This window comes from Uranotaenia lowii, chromosome 2 (genome assembly GCF_029784155.1).
Source record: "Uranotaenia lowii strain MFRU-FL chromosome 2, ASM2978415v1, whole genome shotgun sequence".
Lineage (NCBI taxonomy): Eukaryota > Metazoa > Arthropoda > Insecta > Diptera > Culicidae > Uranotaenia > Uranotaenia lowii.
Window position 1 is genome coordinate 262,713,060 of NC_073692.1, and position 20,201 is coordinate 262,733,260.

General features: G+C 38.7%; 1 protein-coding gene across 7 annotated transcripts in view; it reads right to left on the minus strand.

The window, feature by feature from the left end:
- The window catches only part of LOC129748448 (somatomedin-B and thrombospondin type-1 domain-containing protein), a 252,698-nt gene that overhangs the window by 100,244 nt on the left and 132,253 nt on the right, over positions 1-20,201 (minus strand). For 3 of the 7 annotated variants that reach the window (XM_055743076.1, XM_055743073.1, XM_055743075.1), the window contains exon 3: positions 10,202-11,140. In XM_055743076.1, coding sequence (XP_055599051.1) covers positions 10,202-10,463 — 262 coding nt within the window. In that variant the 5' untranslated portion in view covers positions 10,464-11,140. The remainder of the gene's footprint in view (positions 1-10,201; positions 11,141-20,201) is intronic. The other 4 variants (XM_055743074.1, XM_055743077.1, XM_055743079.1 and 1 more) reach the window with 3 other exon arrangements.

Here is a 20,201-nt window from a genome sequence, read left to right on the forward strand (position 1 = left end):
AGGGAAGATTGCAGGACTGCGATGCTAGCTGCCGGCATTGATTCAATTCCTAAAATGAGGGAGTTCGGTAAGCGATTTGATGCAATCAATTGGCAAATTTATTTCAAAAAAGAAAATCGTTTTCCGGGGAGATCGAATGCGGAAATCGAAGAAGTATACGATCAAAGAAATCGTTTTGCAAACAGTTTTGAAAATGAACATAGATATAAACGAAATACAGATCAATATACGAAAAACAGTAACAACAATTATAAACAAATTCAATATCCTAATTACCGTAACAAACCGTTAGAAAATCAAAGATCGGGCGAAACTCAAAAATTTTCACAAAAACATAAAGCTAAAACTACAGAAAATTTTGCGGGCTGGAATCAAAACCCCAGCACAAGTGGAACTGATCCAATCCAAAGAATCGTTAAAGCTTATATCCCGGTTAAATACGGCTGCTGTTTTAATTGCCACGAGCAGGGCCATGATTTCAAAGTCTGCGAAAAACCCCGGAACATGTTCTGCTGGGCTTGTGGCTTTCCAGGCTTCGCCACTTCGGAATGCCCTTACTGTGACGCAAAAAACGCGAAAAAGGCTGTTCAATGAGGCAGAGCAGTCAACCAAATTCTGTAAGGCCTCAGGTTCCTAATTCAAAAGATCCAACAGACATTCTCCAGCAATTGGGTTATACGAAAGTAACGAATCGTGCTAAAGATGACGAGATTGCTACGTTGCTCGTAAATCTTAGCAATGACTCAAGACCTTTCGCGAAAATCCAGCTGTTGGGGATTGAACTGATCGGTCTTTTGGATAGTGGAGCTGCACGAACAGTTGTGGGTGTTGGGGCGAGAAAAATAATTCAGTTATTAAATTTAAATCTTGATCCAGCTTTCGTCAATTTGAAAACAGCCTCTGGGGAAAACATTGAAATCCTAGGGTGTGCCGACGTTCCCGTAACATTTAATAACACGACAAAAATATTAAATTTAATATTCGCCCCAAACCTCAAACGGAAGTGCATTTTGGGGTATGATTTTTGGCAAAAATTTGGTATCATTCCTTCGATTCAAAATCCGCCAGCAAATTTAGATGAATGTGAAACTTGTGAAATCACCGAAGTTCAAAAAACTCTTACCGAATCCCAATTACACGAATTGGAAAAGACAAAAAGGATGTTTTTTCATGCCGAGGAGGGTAAATTTGGAAAAACGAACGTCCTAGAGCACGTCATCGAATTCAAAAATGAGTTCAAAGATGCTGCTCCAATCAGACAGAATCCCTACCCGTGGAGTCCGCAAATCCAGAAAAAAATTTACGAAGCTCTGGACAAATTATTAAAAGATAATATAGTGGAACCATCCAATTCGGATTGGTCGCTGCCCATCATACCGGTCGCAAAAAAAGACACCTCCGAAGTAAGAATTTGTCTCGATGCGCGAAAGCTCAATGAGCGCACAAAAGGAGATGCCTACCCATTGCCGCACCAGAACCGAATTCTGAGTCATCTAGGTCCAGTGAAGTACCTTTCTACCATCGACTTGTCTCAGGCTTTTTTTCAAATTCCATTACACCCCGAGTCCCGGAAATACACGGCATTTTCGATCCCTGGGAGAGGACTCTTCCAGTGGACACGTTGCGTAATGGGGTTATGTAACTCGCCAGCCACTTTGAGCAAGTGTATGGATAGAATTCTGGACCATGGTGCTCTCGAGCCGTCAATATTCGTGTATCTGGACGACATTGTGGTAGCATCTCAAACATTTGAGGAGCATATTCAGCGCCTGAAAGATTTGGCTGAACGCTTGAAGAAAGCGAATTTATGCATCAACTTGAAAAAGTCAAAGTTCTGCTGTCAACAATTGCCGTATCTTGGGTACGTCTTGTCCCAAGATGGTTTACGGCCTAATCCCGATCGCGTTCAAGCGATCGTTGGATATCAGGTTCCGAAATCGGTAAGACAACTCAGGCGATTCCTCGGTATGACAAATTACTACCGTAGGTTTATCGAAAACTTTAGTGAGATTACGGCACCTCTCACTGACTTGTTGAAAAACAAGCCAAAGAGGGTGCAGTGGACCACGGCAGCAGATGATGCATTCAAGACAATTAAAGATCGCCTCATATCGGCGCCTGTAATGGCCAATCCTAATTTTGCACTTCAGTTTACTGTTCAAACTGACGCTAGTGATTCGGCTATTGCAGGTGTCCTCACTCAGGTGCAAAATGGAGAGGAAAGAGTTATCGCGTACCATTCCGAAAAATTAAAAGGGGCTGAGCTGAACTACCACGCGGCTGAAAAGGAAGGACTAGCTGCACTTCGCTGCATTGAAAAATTCAGAGGCTACACTGAGGGAACCAAATTTATTTTGGTTACCGATTCGTCTGCTCTGACTTTTATAATGCGTGCGAAGTGGAGGTCGTCCTCCCGTTTAAGCCGGTGGAGTATCACGCTTCAGCAATTCCAAATGGAAATTCGTCACAGAAAAGGAAAGGAAAATGTGGTCGCCGATGCTCTTTCTCGATCTATTGAGACACTAGATTCGGAACCGGAAGATGGGTGGTATAAGAAGCTGTTCGCAGAAGTTGAAAAAAGCCCAGAAAATTATATCGACTTCAAAATTGATAATGGGAAACTTTATAAATTCGTAGCAGCAAAGGCAGACACACTGGACTACCGTTTCGAATGGAAACAGTGTGTCCCTGCCTCGCTGCTAACCCACATTCTTGAAGATGAACACGATAAGAGTCTACATATTGGCTACGATAAGTGTGTAGAAAAAATCAAGCGTCGATTTTATTGGCCACGCATGTGCAGCGACATACGCAAGCACGTTGCCAAATGCGTTCCGTGCAAACAAAATAAACACGCAACAACCTCCAGCGTACCTGAAATGGGGAAGCAGAGAATCGCCAGCCGGCCCTTTCAACTCATTTGCATGGATTACATCCAATCTTTACCGCGGAGCAAGCAAGGCAATAGTCATTTATTAGTTGTCATGGATATTTTTTCAAAATATTCCTTGCTTGTCCCCGTTCGGAAAATTTCGAATGTAAATCTGTGTAAAGTGTTGGAAGAGCAATGGATCAGACGTTTCTCTGCTCCCCAAATCATCATATCGGACAACGCAAGCACGTTCTTGTCCAAAGAATTCAATAACTTTGTTGCGAAATATGAAATACAACATTGGACTAACTCGCGCCACCGCAGCCAAGCTAATCCGGCTGAACGGTTAAACCGCACGATCAACTCAATGATCAGATCGTACGTTAAAACTGATCAAACTTTGTGGGATACACGTATCTCTGAAATTGAGTATGTAATCAATAACACAGTCCATGCATCCACAAAGTTCAGTCCTCACTGTGTAATATTTGGCCACGAAATAGTGACTAAAGGCTCTGATCACCGTTTAGAGTCAGTCGATGATCTATCGGAAGAGCAACGGATGGAAAAATGGAGGGGAATAAGCAAAAACATAAAAAGTCTTGTGGTAGGTCAGCTCAAAAAAGCCCACGACGAAACAAAAAGACGATACGACTTACGCCACAAGCGCTACTCACCCTCATTCCAACCGGGCCAGCGAGTGTTTAAACGCAACTTCCGACAGTCATCAGCTGGCCAAAAATATAACGCCAAACTTGGGCCTCAGTACCTCCCTTGCATAGTCCTCAGTAAACGGGGCACAAGCTCGTACGATCTCGCGGACCTGGACGGCAAACCGTTAGGGGTTTTCTCGGCCGCAGATCTAAAAGTATAAACCTTGAAAACTTCGCAAATATTCGGGTTCGTATGCAAAAATAGGAACGATTTCTGCATAATCATAAGCATAACAGTATAGCATCGCATCGCAAGAGCATAACATCGCAACACCGTTCTACGCGTCACGAGCAACCCTGCGTTCAAATACATCATAGCAGCTCATCGTCGTAAAGCAAACATCATCGTAAAGCGATCGTTATCAAAGAAGTGGCACAGTGGGTGCACTCATGCCTACCATCAGTGAAGTAGCCTTCATACATGTCCATCATTATGGTCATCATCATCACACATCCATCTGAAAATTGAAAACAAAAAAAAAAGTTTGGTTTAACTTATTGTATGTCTCAAACATTTCAATCGGTAGTGTAAATAGAAAGCAAGTATGAACTTAAGTGATGCATTTGCGTAGGAACTTATTCTTCCGAACTGCACCCAATCGATTGTCTTAAGCAGTCGTAAGAATAGTCCAACGGTCTTACGCACACTAGTGTTCAAACGAGCTTTCGTAGCTTATATAAAAAAAAACCATGCTGCTTTACTTACCCATGATGCAGCTAAGTTTTATTAGGCAATTTTCAAGGAAGTGCCAGGAATTATCCATAACTTTAATGTTTAAGGGGAGCTTAAGGCCACTGCTCACAAAAACAATAAAATTAGGGATATTCTCATCGAGCTCGCCTAGAAATATTGCCTAATAAAACTTTACCTTCCATCCGCATGCTATCCAGTTTGTGTTGTTTACGTTTGCCATCAGTTTGACAGATCAATAAGATCCATGTGATCACATATACAGTTGAAAATGGTAAATTTAGTACAAAATCGCAACTCCGACAGATCGCGTGAAATGTTTCATTGATCATGATCAAGCATAGCATGACTGTGATATTTTTGTTTGTAAATGCTCCTAATAAATATAATTTATTGTTTTAATTTAGATTTAGCTCATAATTTTTAATTTGTTTCATGTTATTTATTTATTTATTTATTTTAATTCGTACTATTGTAAAATTTTTTGGAATTTGTAAAAGCACTTGAAATTTATATTGGAATTTGTAAAATATTTTTAAGCAATCTAAATAGAATCGGGTAGTATTGTGTGAGGTTATCAAGTCCATGTGGCTTTGATATTTTGATCGCTGGAGACCGGAGTCGAAAGACGTTGATGGTCAGTACAGGACCAAGTGTCCCGAAACTGAGAGGAGTCGGGTAACCGATGATGATAACTTATGACCCCGATACTCAAACCACAATACTCGAAGATTTTATGCGTTTTCCTCTAGTAAAATGTTTTTCGGAATCTAGTACGTTCGGTGTGAAATATTTCTCCAGCAACCGTAAAGTTCTGTCAATTCAACCGTGCGATTATTAGTTAGTGGAAACAGGTTCAGAGCTATGTGTTCTCGGTGTGTTCGCTCTAGACTAGTGATGGTTTAAAAGGAAAATATTTACTTTGTAAATATTTTTCCCCGAGCAGTGGGAGAGTGTAAGCGTTGCTAGTCAGTCGAAGGAGGCCGCGGTGATCTTGCTGTAGTTTTAAATTAAATAAATGTTGCAGTGTTGTTTGTGGGGGTTAAGGGATTCTCCTTGGTGAAGCAGTTCACCAAGCCACGCTAACCAGACGAACGACCGGGCGAAAGATGGTCGTTCAACAACCCACCACCAGAGCGCAGTGCAGAGATGTGAGCCGTAGTCTTCAAGCGAAGAGGCGAAGCGAGCGATAGGGCGAAGCGAAAATGAGCGCGGGACGGGGGCAATGAACGGCAATGGGATCATAACTGGGAAAAAAGAAAGCGACCATTGACTCTGCTTTCAGTTCGCGAACTAACCAAACCGATCCCAAAAATATTCTGAAGGATCATAAATATTTGATTAAATTTTAACTGTGGTGATTTGTTCAACAAGATTCCTAAAGGAACAGGAATCACCACCAGCAGAAGGAAAAGCCAATCTCGAGCCGCTTTTGATTGGAACTCCAGGTAACCCCACGCCATCTTGCCCCAGCCCAAAAATACCCTTTTAATCTGATCCTGAACCTTACCAGGACCCCGCTGTTTCGGATTGATTGTTAATCAACCGAGCCCTGAGAGCGCCACAGCGCTCTACCACCTCAACCGACCACCGTCGGTGTTACTCAATTCCGTACCTGGTTCAGCACCCAAGGTGGGGCCAGGTACGACGTCGCCACGCGCTCCGTCCATCGTCGAAGGGCCTAGTGCGCCACCGATAACATCGACCGACCGCCGCCGGTGCTACTTACCCTCGTACCTGATTCAGCACCCAAGGTGGGGTCAGGTACTCAGCATCCACGCCGCTTGCTTGCCGTCAAAGGACCATCAGTGCCCGGTTCAGCACCCAAGGTGGGACCGGGTACAACAACACGACCCGCTAGAGCCAGCCAGCTTCCAAGACGACTTAACCGAGCCCGAGCAAGGAAAACCATTGCGCAAATAAAGGTTAGCTAGGTTAAGAAAGTGGTGGGTGAACAAAACTGCAGATTATTAAACGGTACCGAATTTTATCCGAGGAGTTTTCTTTAGCTCTCCCGAATTTCCCTGCAACTTAGTTTTTGTGTAAGCTTGCCGACCCTAGGGATAATTAGGGGTTCACCGCAAATCTACCGATTGGCTAACAGCCAGTCTTACAGGTCACGCTTTTGGTACGATCAGGGGGTAGGTATAAAACCCCGACGAAGAGCTTTCGAGTACCTAGATCGATACGGATTTACACAAATACTTGATCGTCCCATGATTCGTCGTCGATTGGAATGGATGAAATACCGGATCGGATGGGAATCAGAACTCCACCGCCCGTGGATTCAGTACTGCTTTGAGGACCTCGGTCACGCCGGAACACTGTGTAGTCGAACCTAACTAGGGTTCTGTCGTTAAGCCAGGTTACGGTGAAAGCCACGTATCGTAGGTGGCTAGCAGATACTCGTTGACGCAGGAGTTTATACCGCCGGTATTCTGGTAATAAAGATCTAGTTGACCTCGTGACCCAGCAGACACACCGGATCGTCGTTCACTCGAACGGAAAAAACCATCACGAAAAGGAAGGTCGATGAAAGTTGAATACTTGCCTGTCAGTGCAGGCTGGAGAACCTCATCGCCGCAATCGAATTCAGGACCGGGACGACTGATGCCGCTGGCTGGAATCAGCGCGACTGAGTCGTAGGGCTCCGAGGTCTCCGTAAAAACTGGCTCGTTGCGTCCCGGAGAAGAAGCCCGTGAATAAGCGAAAAATTTAAGATGTTCGAGAAAGTCAACACAAAAGCTGTTGGAGGATTTGGACGATAAGAAGATCGAGATTCTTATGCGGTTGCATGAAGTCGACGCTATAGAGGACTCGTTTTCCATTCTCGGTGAACCGTCCGTAGAGGCGTTTACTGAATTGACACCACACGAGGTGTAGGACAGCCTTCGTGGATGACCCAACTGGTGGTGGGAAAGTGACATCAGGTGTCAGAGGGTTTTTTGAACCAAAATCCTCGAATTCTAGAGCTATTTAGAGCTTTAGATAACATATGCTGTTGCATGACTTTGAAGACCAATCTGCCTTTTTGCGTTTTCGTTCGAAAACATTTATAATCGAAATTTAAACAATGAAGCTGCATACATTTAGGAGTAAAATTTATAAACATTACAAAATATTTTTTAAGCTGCTTACATTTTTACTAACAGCAAACATTTCCTAAAACAAATCTAATTTGGCCTTTTTTTCTCAGTTTGTAGGCTTTCAAACATAGAAAAAAGTTACGAAATAAAGTCTGTTTCACATCTGGTCGCATCTTCTCATTTACTGCAGCGCCCCTAGTTGTCACATCGCGAATCTATTGACAGTGTTTTGATCCAGATGGTTTGTTTACTTAGTGGTGAGAATTTCATCAAGATTGAAGCAGTCAGTCAAAAGTTTTTGACGATGGAACGCGAAAGGCGAGAGAAAATTCTGCACCCTCACGTAGAGAAACCGACGTGGTCAGGGGTAAAGATCGCGAAATTCCTGAAATATCCAAAATCGACTTTAAATTCGGTGCTGCAACATTACCGGGAGACCCTTACGGTGGATCGAGCAAAACAAACCAGGCGTAAAAGTGGAACATATGACCGGAAGATGCGAGCAAAGGTAATTCGATCAGTTCACAGTTATCCTGGAATCTCCTTGCGTGATTTGGCGAAAAAGTTCAAGACGAACCACAGCTCGACGAATTTTTTTGCGATAAGGCTTGCGGTCGTATCAAGCAACACCCCAACAGGACGCTGAAACAAAACCTGGTTGCCAAAACCAGGGCAAGGAAATTGTACGAGAAAGTGTTGACCAAGTACAACGGATGCATTTTGATGGACGACGAAACTTACGTCAAAATGGATTTTGGACAAATACCCGGTAACAAATTTTACCTTGCGAAGCGTAAAGGGAATGTTGTGGGTAGATTCAAGTTTGTTTTCGCAGATAAATTTGCTCGTTGGTTGATGATTTGGCAAGGGATCTGTAGTTGTGGGAAGAAGACTAAGATTTTCATCACTGAATGGAAATGTTTACAAAGAAGAATGTCTCCAAAAGAGGGTTATGCCATTCATTCGGTCCCACGAAGGTCCGGTGAAGTTCTGGCCGGACCAGGTAAGCTGCCACTACAGCCGGGATGTCGTTAAGTGGTATAAGGAGAACAAGATCGATTTTGTTGAAAAAAGTATCAATCCACCAAACTGTCCAGATTTTCGTCCCATCGAGAAATATTGGGCAATAGTTAAGGGAAAATTGAAGAGATGTGGCAAAACCATGAAAAAACCCGCTCATATGGAAAAGTGGTAGAACAAGATGGCGAATGAGGTTACCAGCAGTACTGTGCAGAAAATGATGGGGGTATCACAAAAAAAGTTAGAAAACTTATCCGAAAAGCTGACGAATGATTTTTATGTATTTTTTTTCCTTACATTGCAATGTAAACCCTACAAAATGACATTTTTACTTTTGTTGTACGTTATTTCTTTGCGGAGAAATGATCAATTTTATCCGACCAGATTCTATGTGAAACAGACTTTATTTCAACTTGGATCTAAGTTGTTGATGATTATGTGGAAAAATTTCATGTTGATCAAAGTAGTTATTTTTTTTACAATTCGTTTATTTGAAACGGCTTGTACCGCAGGTTTTATAGAGCCAATGTCTGATTTGTGTAATTATATTTCATCAAAGTAATCCCAAATTACGGTATGATGAAGGCCCTGTGGTTGTGCAATAATCGACCAAATTATTTAAAAAAAAGCTAAACAAACTTCATAAAAGTGTTTTTGAAAAATAAAACGCGATATGTTTTTCATTTCAGCGCGCTGTTGTTCGTCAACGCATTTCTTCTGGATAACTATGGGAACAAATTTTTGAAAAACAGTTTATAAAGTTGTAGTGATTTCTAGTCAAAACATTTTTAAGCATATCTGAAGACTTATTTTTGTCAAATAGTCACGTAATCTGAGCGGTTTTTTTTAAATCACTTTCCATTCTGAAAGTAGAAATAGGATTTCGAAATATTTTATTAAAAAAGAAAAGTCCGAATTTCATGAGGGTTTGTAATTCATTTGCGCAGCACATGATATCTCGTCTTTGGAAAGGTCATCCCTTAAACTCCTGGTGCGTCGAAGGATCCTATACAATTCTAATGGTATTCATCCTGTTTTCCATTGGAGGTTTATAAGGGTATTTAACATTCATCGAGTGGAATGTTAAATAAAATCCATTGGATCAAAGGGTATTTAACATTCATCGAGTGGAATGTTAAATACCCTTTGATCCAGCTGGAGTAAATTAAAAAAAAACTAAGATTGGAAAAATTCACATCAGAAACATTCGTTTTTTTCATTTTTTCAGAAAATCTATGCTCGACAATCTTTCAGTTTTAGACATTTTGCTGAAAAATAAGTTTGAAGCCTTTTCATTAGCGTCTGGATCTTTAGGTTAGTTGTTATGTTTTTCTTTTTTCTGTGCAGTTCCTAGCACAATAAAGCGGTGTGACATTAGAAAGTATTATTTCTTGTGATATGACATCGTTTACGAAGAATAACCATAACCCTTTTTTATCGTACCACAAAATTATCAATCTTAGAAAAAAAACAAGTCATTCCAGTTCAAACCGCAGCGTTACAACAGTTACAACTCACTGTTATGCTGTATTTAAATGTGAAAAAAACACCATTCTAAACAGATCCTGGCGAAAAAACAGACTGAAGTACATACCATATCAGGCCAAAGGTCCTTCGATTTTAATTTGGCTCTCTTATAACCGATGAGTAATTTCAAGAAATGGTACTTTTCTGAACTAAAAAACTGAGTTCCTTCTAGTGAAAGAATCAAATAGGTTATTCCGTTACCTTCCACAATTCATCGGAGCTCCCAGTTGCTATTTCCCAAAACAAACATTACAAAACTCGGTTGAATACATAAACTCAGCTCAATACTCACCACCGCAGTGTGCCTTGAAATCGTCGCAGCAGTCGCCTAACCTTAAACAGGCGTGATCACAGTAGCACGGTTTATCGTTCAGATCCTCAATGATGGCGTTCAGGGGCGCTTTCTGCACAACACACGAAGAGTCCCGGCCATTACAGCAAAGGGACGCCTCCCGGCAGGACCCCCCAAGGGCCGTTTCCACCAGCAGACACAACACTAACGCAGCCAAGGTAAGCACCAGGTGCTGATTGACAAACTTCTCGAAGGGCATCATTTCGCTTCGTCTCCTTTCTCCACTTTCCTCTCTGTTAAAGGTATTTCACTTCTTCTTCTTCTTTCCGCAGCACTCCGTGTAGCACTTAATTATACTAATGAATGTGGTGAAAAATTTGACGTGCTAATCGAAATAAAACACACAATCACAACACGAAACACGATTTCCCTATTTATGGGGGTAATTCCATTGATGTGGCGCGGCCAAGGAGAAATGCGAAAAATCGACCGACCGATCCCCGAAAAATAAGGAAAATCAAGTCACAAAACGCAAATAACCCATTCGTATCCGGTCCGGTCGTGGAAAGGAGCTTTTATCCTCCGAATGGGTACTGTAACACACAACTGACTGAGGTTGTCCCACTTTAGAAGAAACTGGTCAATTTGGAATTCAGGAAAATGCTTTTATGTTCTCATGGTTCTTCGAGTGAGTCGGTTCCGATTTATTTATTATATGCTTTATGTTTTGTTATGTTCCGTCCATTCTCAAGACTCAAGAGGCAAACCCGGGGGAGAGGTGTTGATTTTGGACTTTTCTTATCCTCACAAACGAAGGAATTCTGGCGGTATGAATCATGGAATAATTCTTCGGATTTCTCTCGGATCAAACTGGTAAAGGTACACGAAGTAAAAAAGTCCCGCGCAGCTGTGTGCCAGTTACTGGAATGTGGATTCAATCTGAAATCAGAAGAAAAGAAATGAAATTTAAAATATTTTATAGCGCGAGGCATGTGTGTCTGTATATAAAACACATAAGAGTGTAATATAAATGGGCTCCCCCCTCGAGTCATTCATAGGTGTCCGTTTATCGCTCCGTGTTGCAATGAAATATGAGTTTGTGGCCGTTTTTGCGGGTTTATTTTCCCGCTTCTGACTCAGGCGAAGCAGCAAAACTGGAGTTGAAAAACTGTTTGATGCTGCAATTGCTGCATCGTCACTGCAGTTATTGCTATTGGCCGTTTCGAAATCCCATGCCTCTGTAAATCGGCTGGAATAATCATCAGAGAGAGAGACAGCACAATATGGTCGAGACGCAATCGAAACCCTGTTAATGAACTTTGATATTTTAATTATCCTTCTCCATATCTCATTCCATAGTATTAAATTACAAATGTGTTTCTTGCTTCAATATAAAATGGTCAGAAATTGTTTAAGACTTTCCAACCGTTCCAGATTGCAGAGAAAACTGTTCAAACGAAAACATGTCGCCAATAACCCATTGAAAAAGTTTTTGCTCAAATATGCGGTTTACAAACAGCGGCCATTCCCTGTGACTTCGGAGGAATGTTACGTCGAGTTCAGAAACTGGTCGTCACATTTGTTAGCAGTGACATAAAAAGAATTTGAAGCATTGCAATAGCTTGTTTGTTCGAATAGAGTCTATACATACTGATGATATTTGTAGCGCAAAATTAAAACAAAAAAACGAGAATGACTGGACTGGTAAGAACTGTCTGCCCTTTGGTCCTGCGAAGGCAACACGTCGTCGTCGTCTAGTTTTGCGTCAGCTGTGGTTTCGAAGAAACGTTACACAAACTAGTAGTACATAATGCATGAGAGCAACGTGTGATTTATGATGAGAGTTTGAAAGAGGTTATGGATAGCCCTTTGGAGAAATATATAGAGCAATTTTGAAAAGAGTTCTGAGGTAAAAAAAATCAAAGTTTGTATAAGATCGTACGAACAGGTGAAACAAAAAGAAACAACATAGGTAGACTTCTTAAAAGTTTCCTTGCTTACTACTTCAAGAGTCGATTAACCCTCTTATTTCACTGAAAATTTCGCAGCAGATTAGTTTTATGATCTCGAACAATTTTTGTTTCTACGAAAATCGATTTTGTTGAACAATTTTTTGTCAGTTTTTCAAGAAATAATACATAACCTCAGGGGCTAAGGAACTTGACTTTCAGTACTTTTTTGGCTGTACTTTTAAACACTACTTCAACCAATCTTAAATTTGAAATATGAAATCTGAAATCTGAAATCTAAATCTGAAATCTGAATCTGATATTTGAATCTGAAATCTGAATCTGAAATCTGAATCTGAAATCTGAAATCTGAAATTTGAATCTGAAATCTGAATCTGAAATCTGAATCTGAAATCTGAATCTGAAATCTGAATCTGAAATCTGAATCTGAAATCTGAATCTGAAATCTGAATCTGAAATCTGAATCTGAAATCTGAATCTGAAATCTGAATCTGAAATCTGAATCTGAAATCTGAATCTGAAATCTGAATCTGAAATCTGAATCTGAAATCTGAATCTGAAATCTGAATCTGAAATCTGAATCTGAAATCTGAATCTGAAATCTGAATCTGAAATCTGAATCTGAATCTGAAATCTGAATCTGAAATCTGAAATCTGAATCTGAATCTGAATCTGAAATCTGAATCTGAAATCTGAATCTGAAATCTGAATCTGAAATCTGAATCTGAAATCTGAATCTGAAATCTGAATCTGAAATCTGAATCTGAAATCTGAATCTGAAATCTGAATCTGAAATCTGAATCTGAAATCTGAATCTGAAATCTGAATCTGAAATCTGAATCTGAAATCTGAATCTGAAATCTGAATCTGAAATCTGAATCTGAAATCTGAATCTGAAATCTGAATCTGAAATCTGAATCTGAAATCTGAATCTGAAATCTGAATCTGAAATCTGAATCTGAAATCTGAATCTGAAATCTGAATCTGAAATCTGAATCTGAAATCTGAATCTGAAATCTGAATCTGAAATCTGAATCTGAAATCTGAATCTGGAATCTGAATCTGAAATCTGAATCTGAAATCTGAATCTGAAATCTGAATCTGAAATCTGAATCTGAAATCTGAATCTGAAATCTGAATCTGAAATCTGAATCTGAAATCTGAATCTGAAATCTGAATCTGAAATCTGAATCTGAAATCTGAATCTGAAATCTGAATCTGAAATCTGAATCTGAAATCTGAATCTGAAATCTGAATCTGAAATCTGAATCTGAAATCTGAATCTGAAATCTGAAATCTGAATCTGAAATCTGAATCTGAAATCTGAATCTGAAATCTGAATCTGAAATCTGAATCTGAAATCTGAATCTGAAATCTGAATCTGAAATCTGAATCTGAAATCTGAATCTGAAATCTGAATCTGAAATCTGAATCTGAAATCTGAATCTGAAATCTGAATCTGAAATCTGAATCTGAAATCTGAATCTGAAATCTGAATCTGAAATCTGAATCTGAAATCTGAATCTGAAATCTGAATCTGAAATCTGAAATCTGAATCTGAAATCTGAATCTGAAATCTGAATCTGAAATCTGAATCTGAAATCTGAATCTGAAATCTGAATCTGAAATCTGAATCTGAAATCTGAATCTGAAATCTGAATCTGAAATCTGAATCTGAAATCTGAATCTGAAATCTGAATCTGAAATCTGAATCTGAAATCTGAATCTGAAATCTGAATCTGAAATCTGAATCTGAATCTGAAATCTGAATCTGAAATCTGAATCTGAAATCTGAATCTGAAATCTGAATCTGAAATCTGAATCTGAAATCTGAATCTGAAATCTGAATCTGAAATCTGAATCTGAAATCTGAATCTGAAATCTGAATCTGAAATCTGAATCTGAAATCTGAATCTGAAATCTGAATCTGAAATCTGAATCTGAAATCTGAATCTGAAATCTGAATCTGAAATCTGAATCTGAAATCTGAATCTGAAATCTGAATCTGAAATCTGAATCTGAAATCTGAATCTGAAATCTGAATCTGAAATCTGAATCTGAAATCTGAATCTGAAATCTGAATCTGAAATCTGAATCTGAAATCTGAATCTGAAATCTGAATCTGAAATCTGAATCTGAAATCTGAATCTGAAATCTGAATCTGAAATCTGAATCTGAAATCTGAATCTGAAATCTGAATCTGAAATCTGAATCTGAAATCTGAATCTGAAATCTGAATCTGAAATCTGAATCTGAAATCTGAATCTGAAATCTGAATCTGAAATCTGAATCTGAAATCTGAATCTGAAATCTGAATCTGAAATCTGAATCTGAAATCTGAATCTGAAATCTGAATCTGAAATCTGAATCTGAAATCTGAATCTGAAATCTGAATCTGAAATCTGAATCTGAAATCTGAATCTGAAATCTGAATCTGAAATCTGAATCTGAAATCTGAATCTGAAATCTGAATCTGAAATCTGAATCTGAAATCTGAATCTGAAATCTGAATCTGAAATCTGAATCTGAAATCTGAATCTGAAATCTGAATCTGAAATCTGAATCTGAAATCTGAATCTGAAATCTGAATCTGAAATCTGAATCTGAAATCTGAATCTGAAATCTGAAATCTGAATCTGAAATCTGAATCTGAAATCTGAATCTGAAATCTGAATCTGAAATCTGAATCTGAAATCTGAATCTGAAATCTGAATCTGAATCTGAAATCTGAAATCTTAATCTGAAATCTGAATCTGAAATCTGAATCTGAAATCTGAATCTGAAATCTGAATCTGAAATCTGAATCTGAAATCTGAATCTGAAATCTGAATCTGAAATCTGAATCTGAAATCTGAATCTGAAATCTGAATCTGAAATCTGAATCTGAAATCTGAATCTGAAATCTGAATCTGAAATCTGAATCTGAAATCTGAATCTGAAATCTGAATCTGAAATCTGAATCTGAAATCTGAATCTGAAATCTGAATCTGAAATCTGAATCTGAAATCTGAATCTGAAATCTGAATCTGAAATCTGAATCTGAAATCTGAATCTGAAATCTGAATCTGAAATCGGAATCTGAAATCTGAATCTGAAATCTAAAATCTAAATCTGTAATCCTCCCTAAAATCTTAAGAAAAAATCGAAAATTTAGGAAGTTTACTTAAGTGAACATCAAGGGAAATTGGATGGCTTAAAGATCTGGTTGCCATATGCAAATGAATGAATCTCGCAAACTCTAACCACCGTTCCGGTATCAGAATCGGAATCGATCCACTCAATACAGTTGGTCAAATAATCCGGATTACAACCATCCATGGTCGGTCAACCATCTGGTAAGTTTGGATTAAATTCTACAGAACATTGCTCCCAATCAAGTCAAGATGCGTCCTGTTGTGATGAAGCTGCACAAGTTCTTACTAACTTCGGTAGGAACATAGGGCATAATGGAATAAGGATTGTTGCTGCTTCTGCTTCTGTTGCTGGCCAGGTCGGGAGTTGAATGGAAACGTTATGGAACCGGTCAGCAAGCGGTCTGGCCGTTGTTTACTTTCGATTATAAAAGAGCCCACCCACGCAACATGTTGGCATCTTCGGTTGAACAGAATCTGGCTGTTGGATGCTGTTTTCTGTTGGTAGGGATACCTACATGTCGTTTGTCGATGATTCGTTGTAATTTCTTGCTCGCATAATTAGAATGCAAGGACATTTTGCCTATGAGCCGGTAGAATTATACAAACACTGTAATTCACCATAAATTCAATTTCCCGAATGGCGTTCGATGAATAATTTTTAAACAATTTAGAATTGGTTTTGTTTTGTCGAATATAACGAAATTTTAAGCAAATCTGTTAGGTGTGTGTTTAATGTGTTACAAGAATTTTTGTTGCAAAAAATGGTCAAATAAATCACGTACGAAATCAGAATAACTGCTACCTTGATTTATTGTTTACTAATATGACGGATGATTTCTGTGTGATTGAGGCACCAAATCCACTTTGGAAAAATGAAGTATTTCACTCTGCTATTGAATATTCCATTTTCATTCATGACAACGCCACAATGTCGGATGACAATTTATCTGAACCTTATTTTGACTTCAAACATGCAAACTACGAACTAATTAAAAACAAATTAAACTCGATTGATTGGCAAAGTAGAATTCGTAGTTTATCAACACATCAGGCTGTAACTTTTTTCTACCAAAACATATTCGATATATTAGAGTCTGCAGTACCCAAAAAACGTAGAAAAAAGCCGAATAGAAATCCGAAGTGGTATAGTAAGAAGATACTTAATCTTAAAAATAGAAAGCAGAAAGCCCATAAAAACTATAAAAAAGATGCAAATGATATGAACCTCACTATATATTTGACTATCTGTGATCAACTAAATATGGAAATGAAAATCGCACACGAGGAGTATAATAGAGGAATAGAAAGTAATATCAAATCAGACCCAAAATCATTTTTCAGCCTAGTTAAAGATATACAGAAGTCTAGCAATTTTCCGACAAATATGCAGTTCAACGACAAAATCGGTAAAAATCCTGCGGAAATCAGTAACTTATTTGCTAATTTTTTTCAAGATGTTTACACAACCCGTAACGAAGAGGATCGAGATTATGATTATTTCTCGTATCTTCCTGAATCTTCATTAAATATCACTGTTGATAATGTATCACCCAACGAAATTTTGAATGCTTTAAACACCTTAGACGCCTCTAAAGGGGCAGGTCCTGATGGATTGCCGCCAGTATTTTTGAAATCATTATCAAATGAGTTAGTGAAACCCTTGTTTTGGTTGTTCAATTCATCTTTAAAAAGCGGCATACTACCCCCCATTTGGAAAGAATCGTATTTGGTTCCGATTTTCAAAACCGGCAAAAAGTCAGATGTTAAAAATTATCGTGGAATTGCTATATTATCTTGCATCCCTAAGTTATTTGAATCAATAATTAATCAACACATTTTTTCTCAAGTTAAAAATGCAATCACTACTAAACAACATGGTTTTATTAGAGGACGTTCTACTTCCACCAATTTACTAAATTTTGTAAATTTCTCGATAAATGCCATAGATGAAGGGAATTATGTTGAAACATTATATACTGATTTTAGCAAAGCATTTGATAGAGTTGATATTCCTTTATTGCTTTTCAAATTATCTAAAATAGGTTTCAATCATAAATTATTAAAGTGGGTTCAGTCATACCTGCACGGAAGAACGCAACAAGTAAGATTTGAAGGAAATTTGTCGTCTGTTGTGCATGTTACATCAGGAGTGCCACAGGGATCCCATCTGGGTCCTTTACTATTTATTTTATTTGTCAATGATGTTGAACACATTTTAAATCATTTAAATGTTTTAATATATGCAGACGACATGAAACTTTTCATGGAAATACGTAAACCATCTGATATTGAATCCTTCCAAAGAGAAGTTGATAATTTTTATGTATGGTGTACAAAAAGCTTGCTAGAGATAAACGTAAAAAAATGCATCTCAATCTCATTTACCAAAAAGCGAAATGTAAGACAGGACACCATCACCATTGGTCAAAAATCTGTAGAAAGATGCAATCAAGTCAGAGACTTAGGAGTCATACTAGATTCTGAACTGACCTTTGTAGAACACTACAATAACATAATTTACAAAGCAAGTAATATGCTCGGGTTTATAAAAAGGTTTAGTTTTCAATTCAATGATCCCTATACCATCAAAACACTGTATGTAACATATGTTAGGCCCCTTCTTGAGTACTGCAGTGTTGTCTGGGCTCCATATCAAGGTACACATAAAGACCGCATTGAGTCAGTACAAAAACAGTTTTTATTATATGCTTTACGCAGGTTAGGTTGGAGCTCGTATCAGCTACCTTCGTATGAATCTCGATGTATGTTAATTAAAATAGATAGTCTTGATAAACGACGTGATTTTGCAATGTTAGCTTTTATAAATGATGTTATTGGGCAAAGAGTAAATGATGCAAACATTTTAGAAAAACTTAACTTTTATTCTCCCACTCGGTATTTAAGAAACAGGAATCTTTTCTACATAAATAAACAAAGAACAAACTATGCCCAAAATGGACCTATAAATAAGATCATGATCTGCTATAACAAATACTGCACCATAATTGATATAACAATGAACAAAAATGAACTGAAGAGAGTGCTTCTATCATAACATTATACTTATATAGATTTAAGGCAAACATGTAAAACGGTCTACGCAAATGATTGACGTCAAATAAATAAATAAATAAATAAATAAATAAACAGACATAAGGAAAAAAAATGCAAAATAATCGTAAAATGACCTTAATCGAATTCCTTATGAATTGAAATTTGAACATTTTTCCAGTCAAATCACAAATGAATCAGGAAAATAAAATACAAAGAAGGTGGAGTGGAGTAAATGGAGTATGGAGTAAATCAATGTTCTTTCATTATTTGTTTTCCACTTCCGCCTCTTCGATTAGGTAGGATGGTTACAGTTGCTTGATTTGGCTCCTCTCTCAGCTATCGGCAATGGTGACGCCACCAACGTTGATGCTATTTATCTTCCTAATGGCTTCCCATTCATTAAGAAGTCGTCGCTCGTTGAGACGTTCAATTCGGATATGTATCTTGTAAATGTCGCCTTTGATTACCACTCAATGAATCGCAGTTCTCTAATCAGATCTTCCAACAAGTTGATGAATTGATCAAAGTCCTATTTACGAACTTCAAAGACTCTGTCCAACAATGGTACATTAGTTAGGCTTACAATTTGACTGCGCCAATATTTGCCGGTCATTTTACATAGATACATTCAGCAACATGTTTTCGGAGCCCCATCAAACAAACATTCAAAAATTGTTAAGTCATGGAGAAAAACATCTTCAATGTTTTGTTATTTGGTATACATCGGTTGAGTAATGACAATTACCAATAATATTATCTTTTTGGGAGACGAATATTCATATTTGACATTTAACCAACATAAGAAAATGAATGGTTTTAAATCCCATTGAAATTATGAAAAAAATGTGAGTAATCTTCTAATGATTTGAATGATAGTTTTACAAGTTACTTTTTAAGTCTGCTCTCCAGGTCAAGGGCCGCGTGCAACAACAACCGAGCGTCTATTCTCAAGGTCAGGGGCGACTCAAACAGCGTCTGTCTCACAACGAGCGGCTGAACTTATGAAATGCGGGATAGGGACCTTAGGCTAACTGCTTCCGATTCATAAAATTGTTACGGAATCCGAAAAAAAATGACCGACCTGGAACTTTGGCAACGACTTTAAGTATGAAAACACGGACACGAATTGGAACTTGGAACGTTTTAACCCTTGCTCAACAAGGCAAGCTGGCTAAATTTGCTAGAGAAGCTAGCCACCTCAAGCTTGAAATTCTGGGACTGAGCGAAATCCGTTGGCCAAACACTGCAGAACACCAAACACAGTTCAGGCAAGTCCTGTTTTACTCTGGCATACGAGAAGAACACGCTACACGGGAACGAGGAGTTGGTTTCCTGTTAATCCCGCAGGCCCATGAGGCCCTCATAAGATGGGAACCGATAAACGAAAGAATAATCGTAGCCAGATTGAGAACACGGGTTAGAAACTTTACAATGGTCCAGTGTTATGCGCCAACTGACGTTGCCGATTTGCAGGAGAAAGAGCAGTTTTACAGAAATTTCCGAAGGGTGATATTCAAATCCATTTGGCGACTTCAACACTAAGATTGGCTCAGATAATCAGGACTTTAAGCGCATCATGGGGCGCCATGGTCTAGGACAGATGAGCGAAAACAGAAAGCTGTTAGTAGAATTTTGTGGCAACAACAACATGGTGATCGGTGGATCGCTCTTCCCCCATCGACCAGCACATAAGGTCACTTGGGTATCCCGAGATGGCCGAACAGAATGCAAATTGACCACTCTGCATCAGCCGAAAATGGAGAAGGAGCCTTCTTGATGTCCGCAACAAACGAAGCGCAGACATTGCATCTGACCATCACCTCGTCCTTGGCGATGTACAAC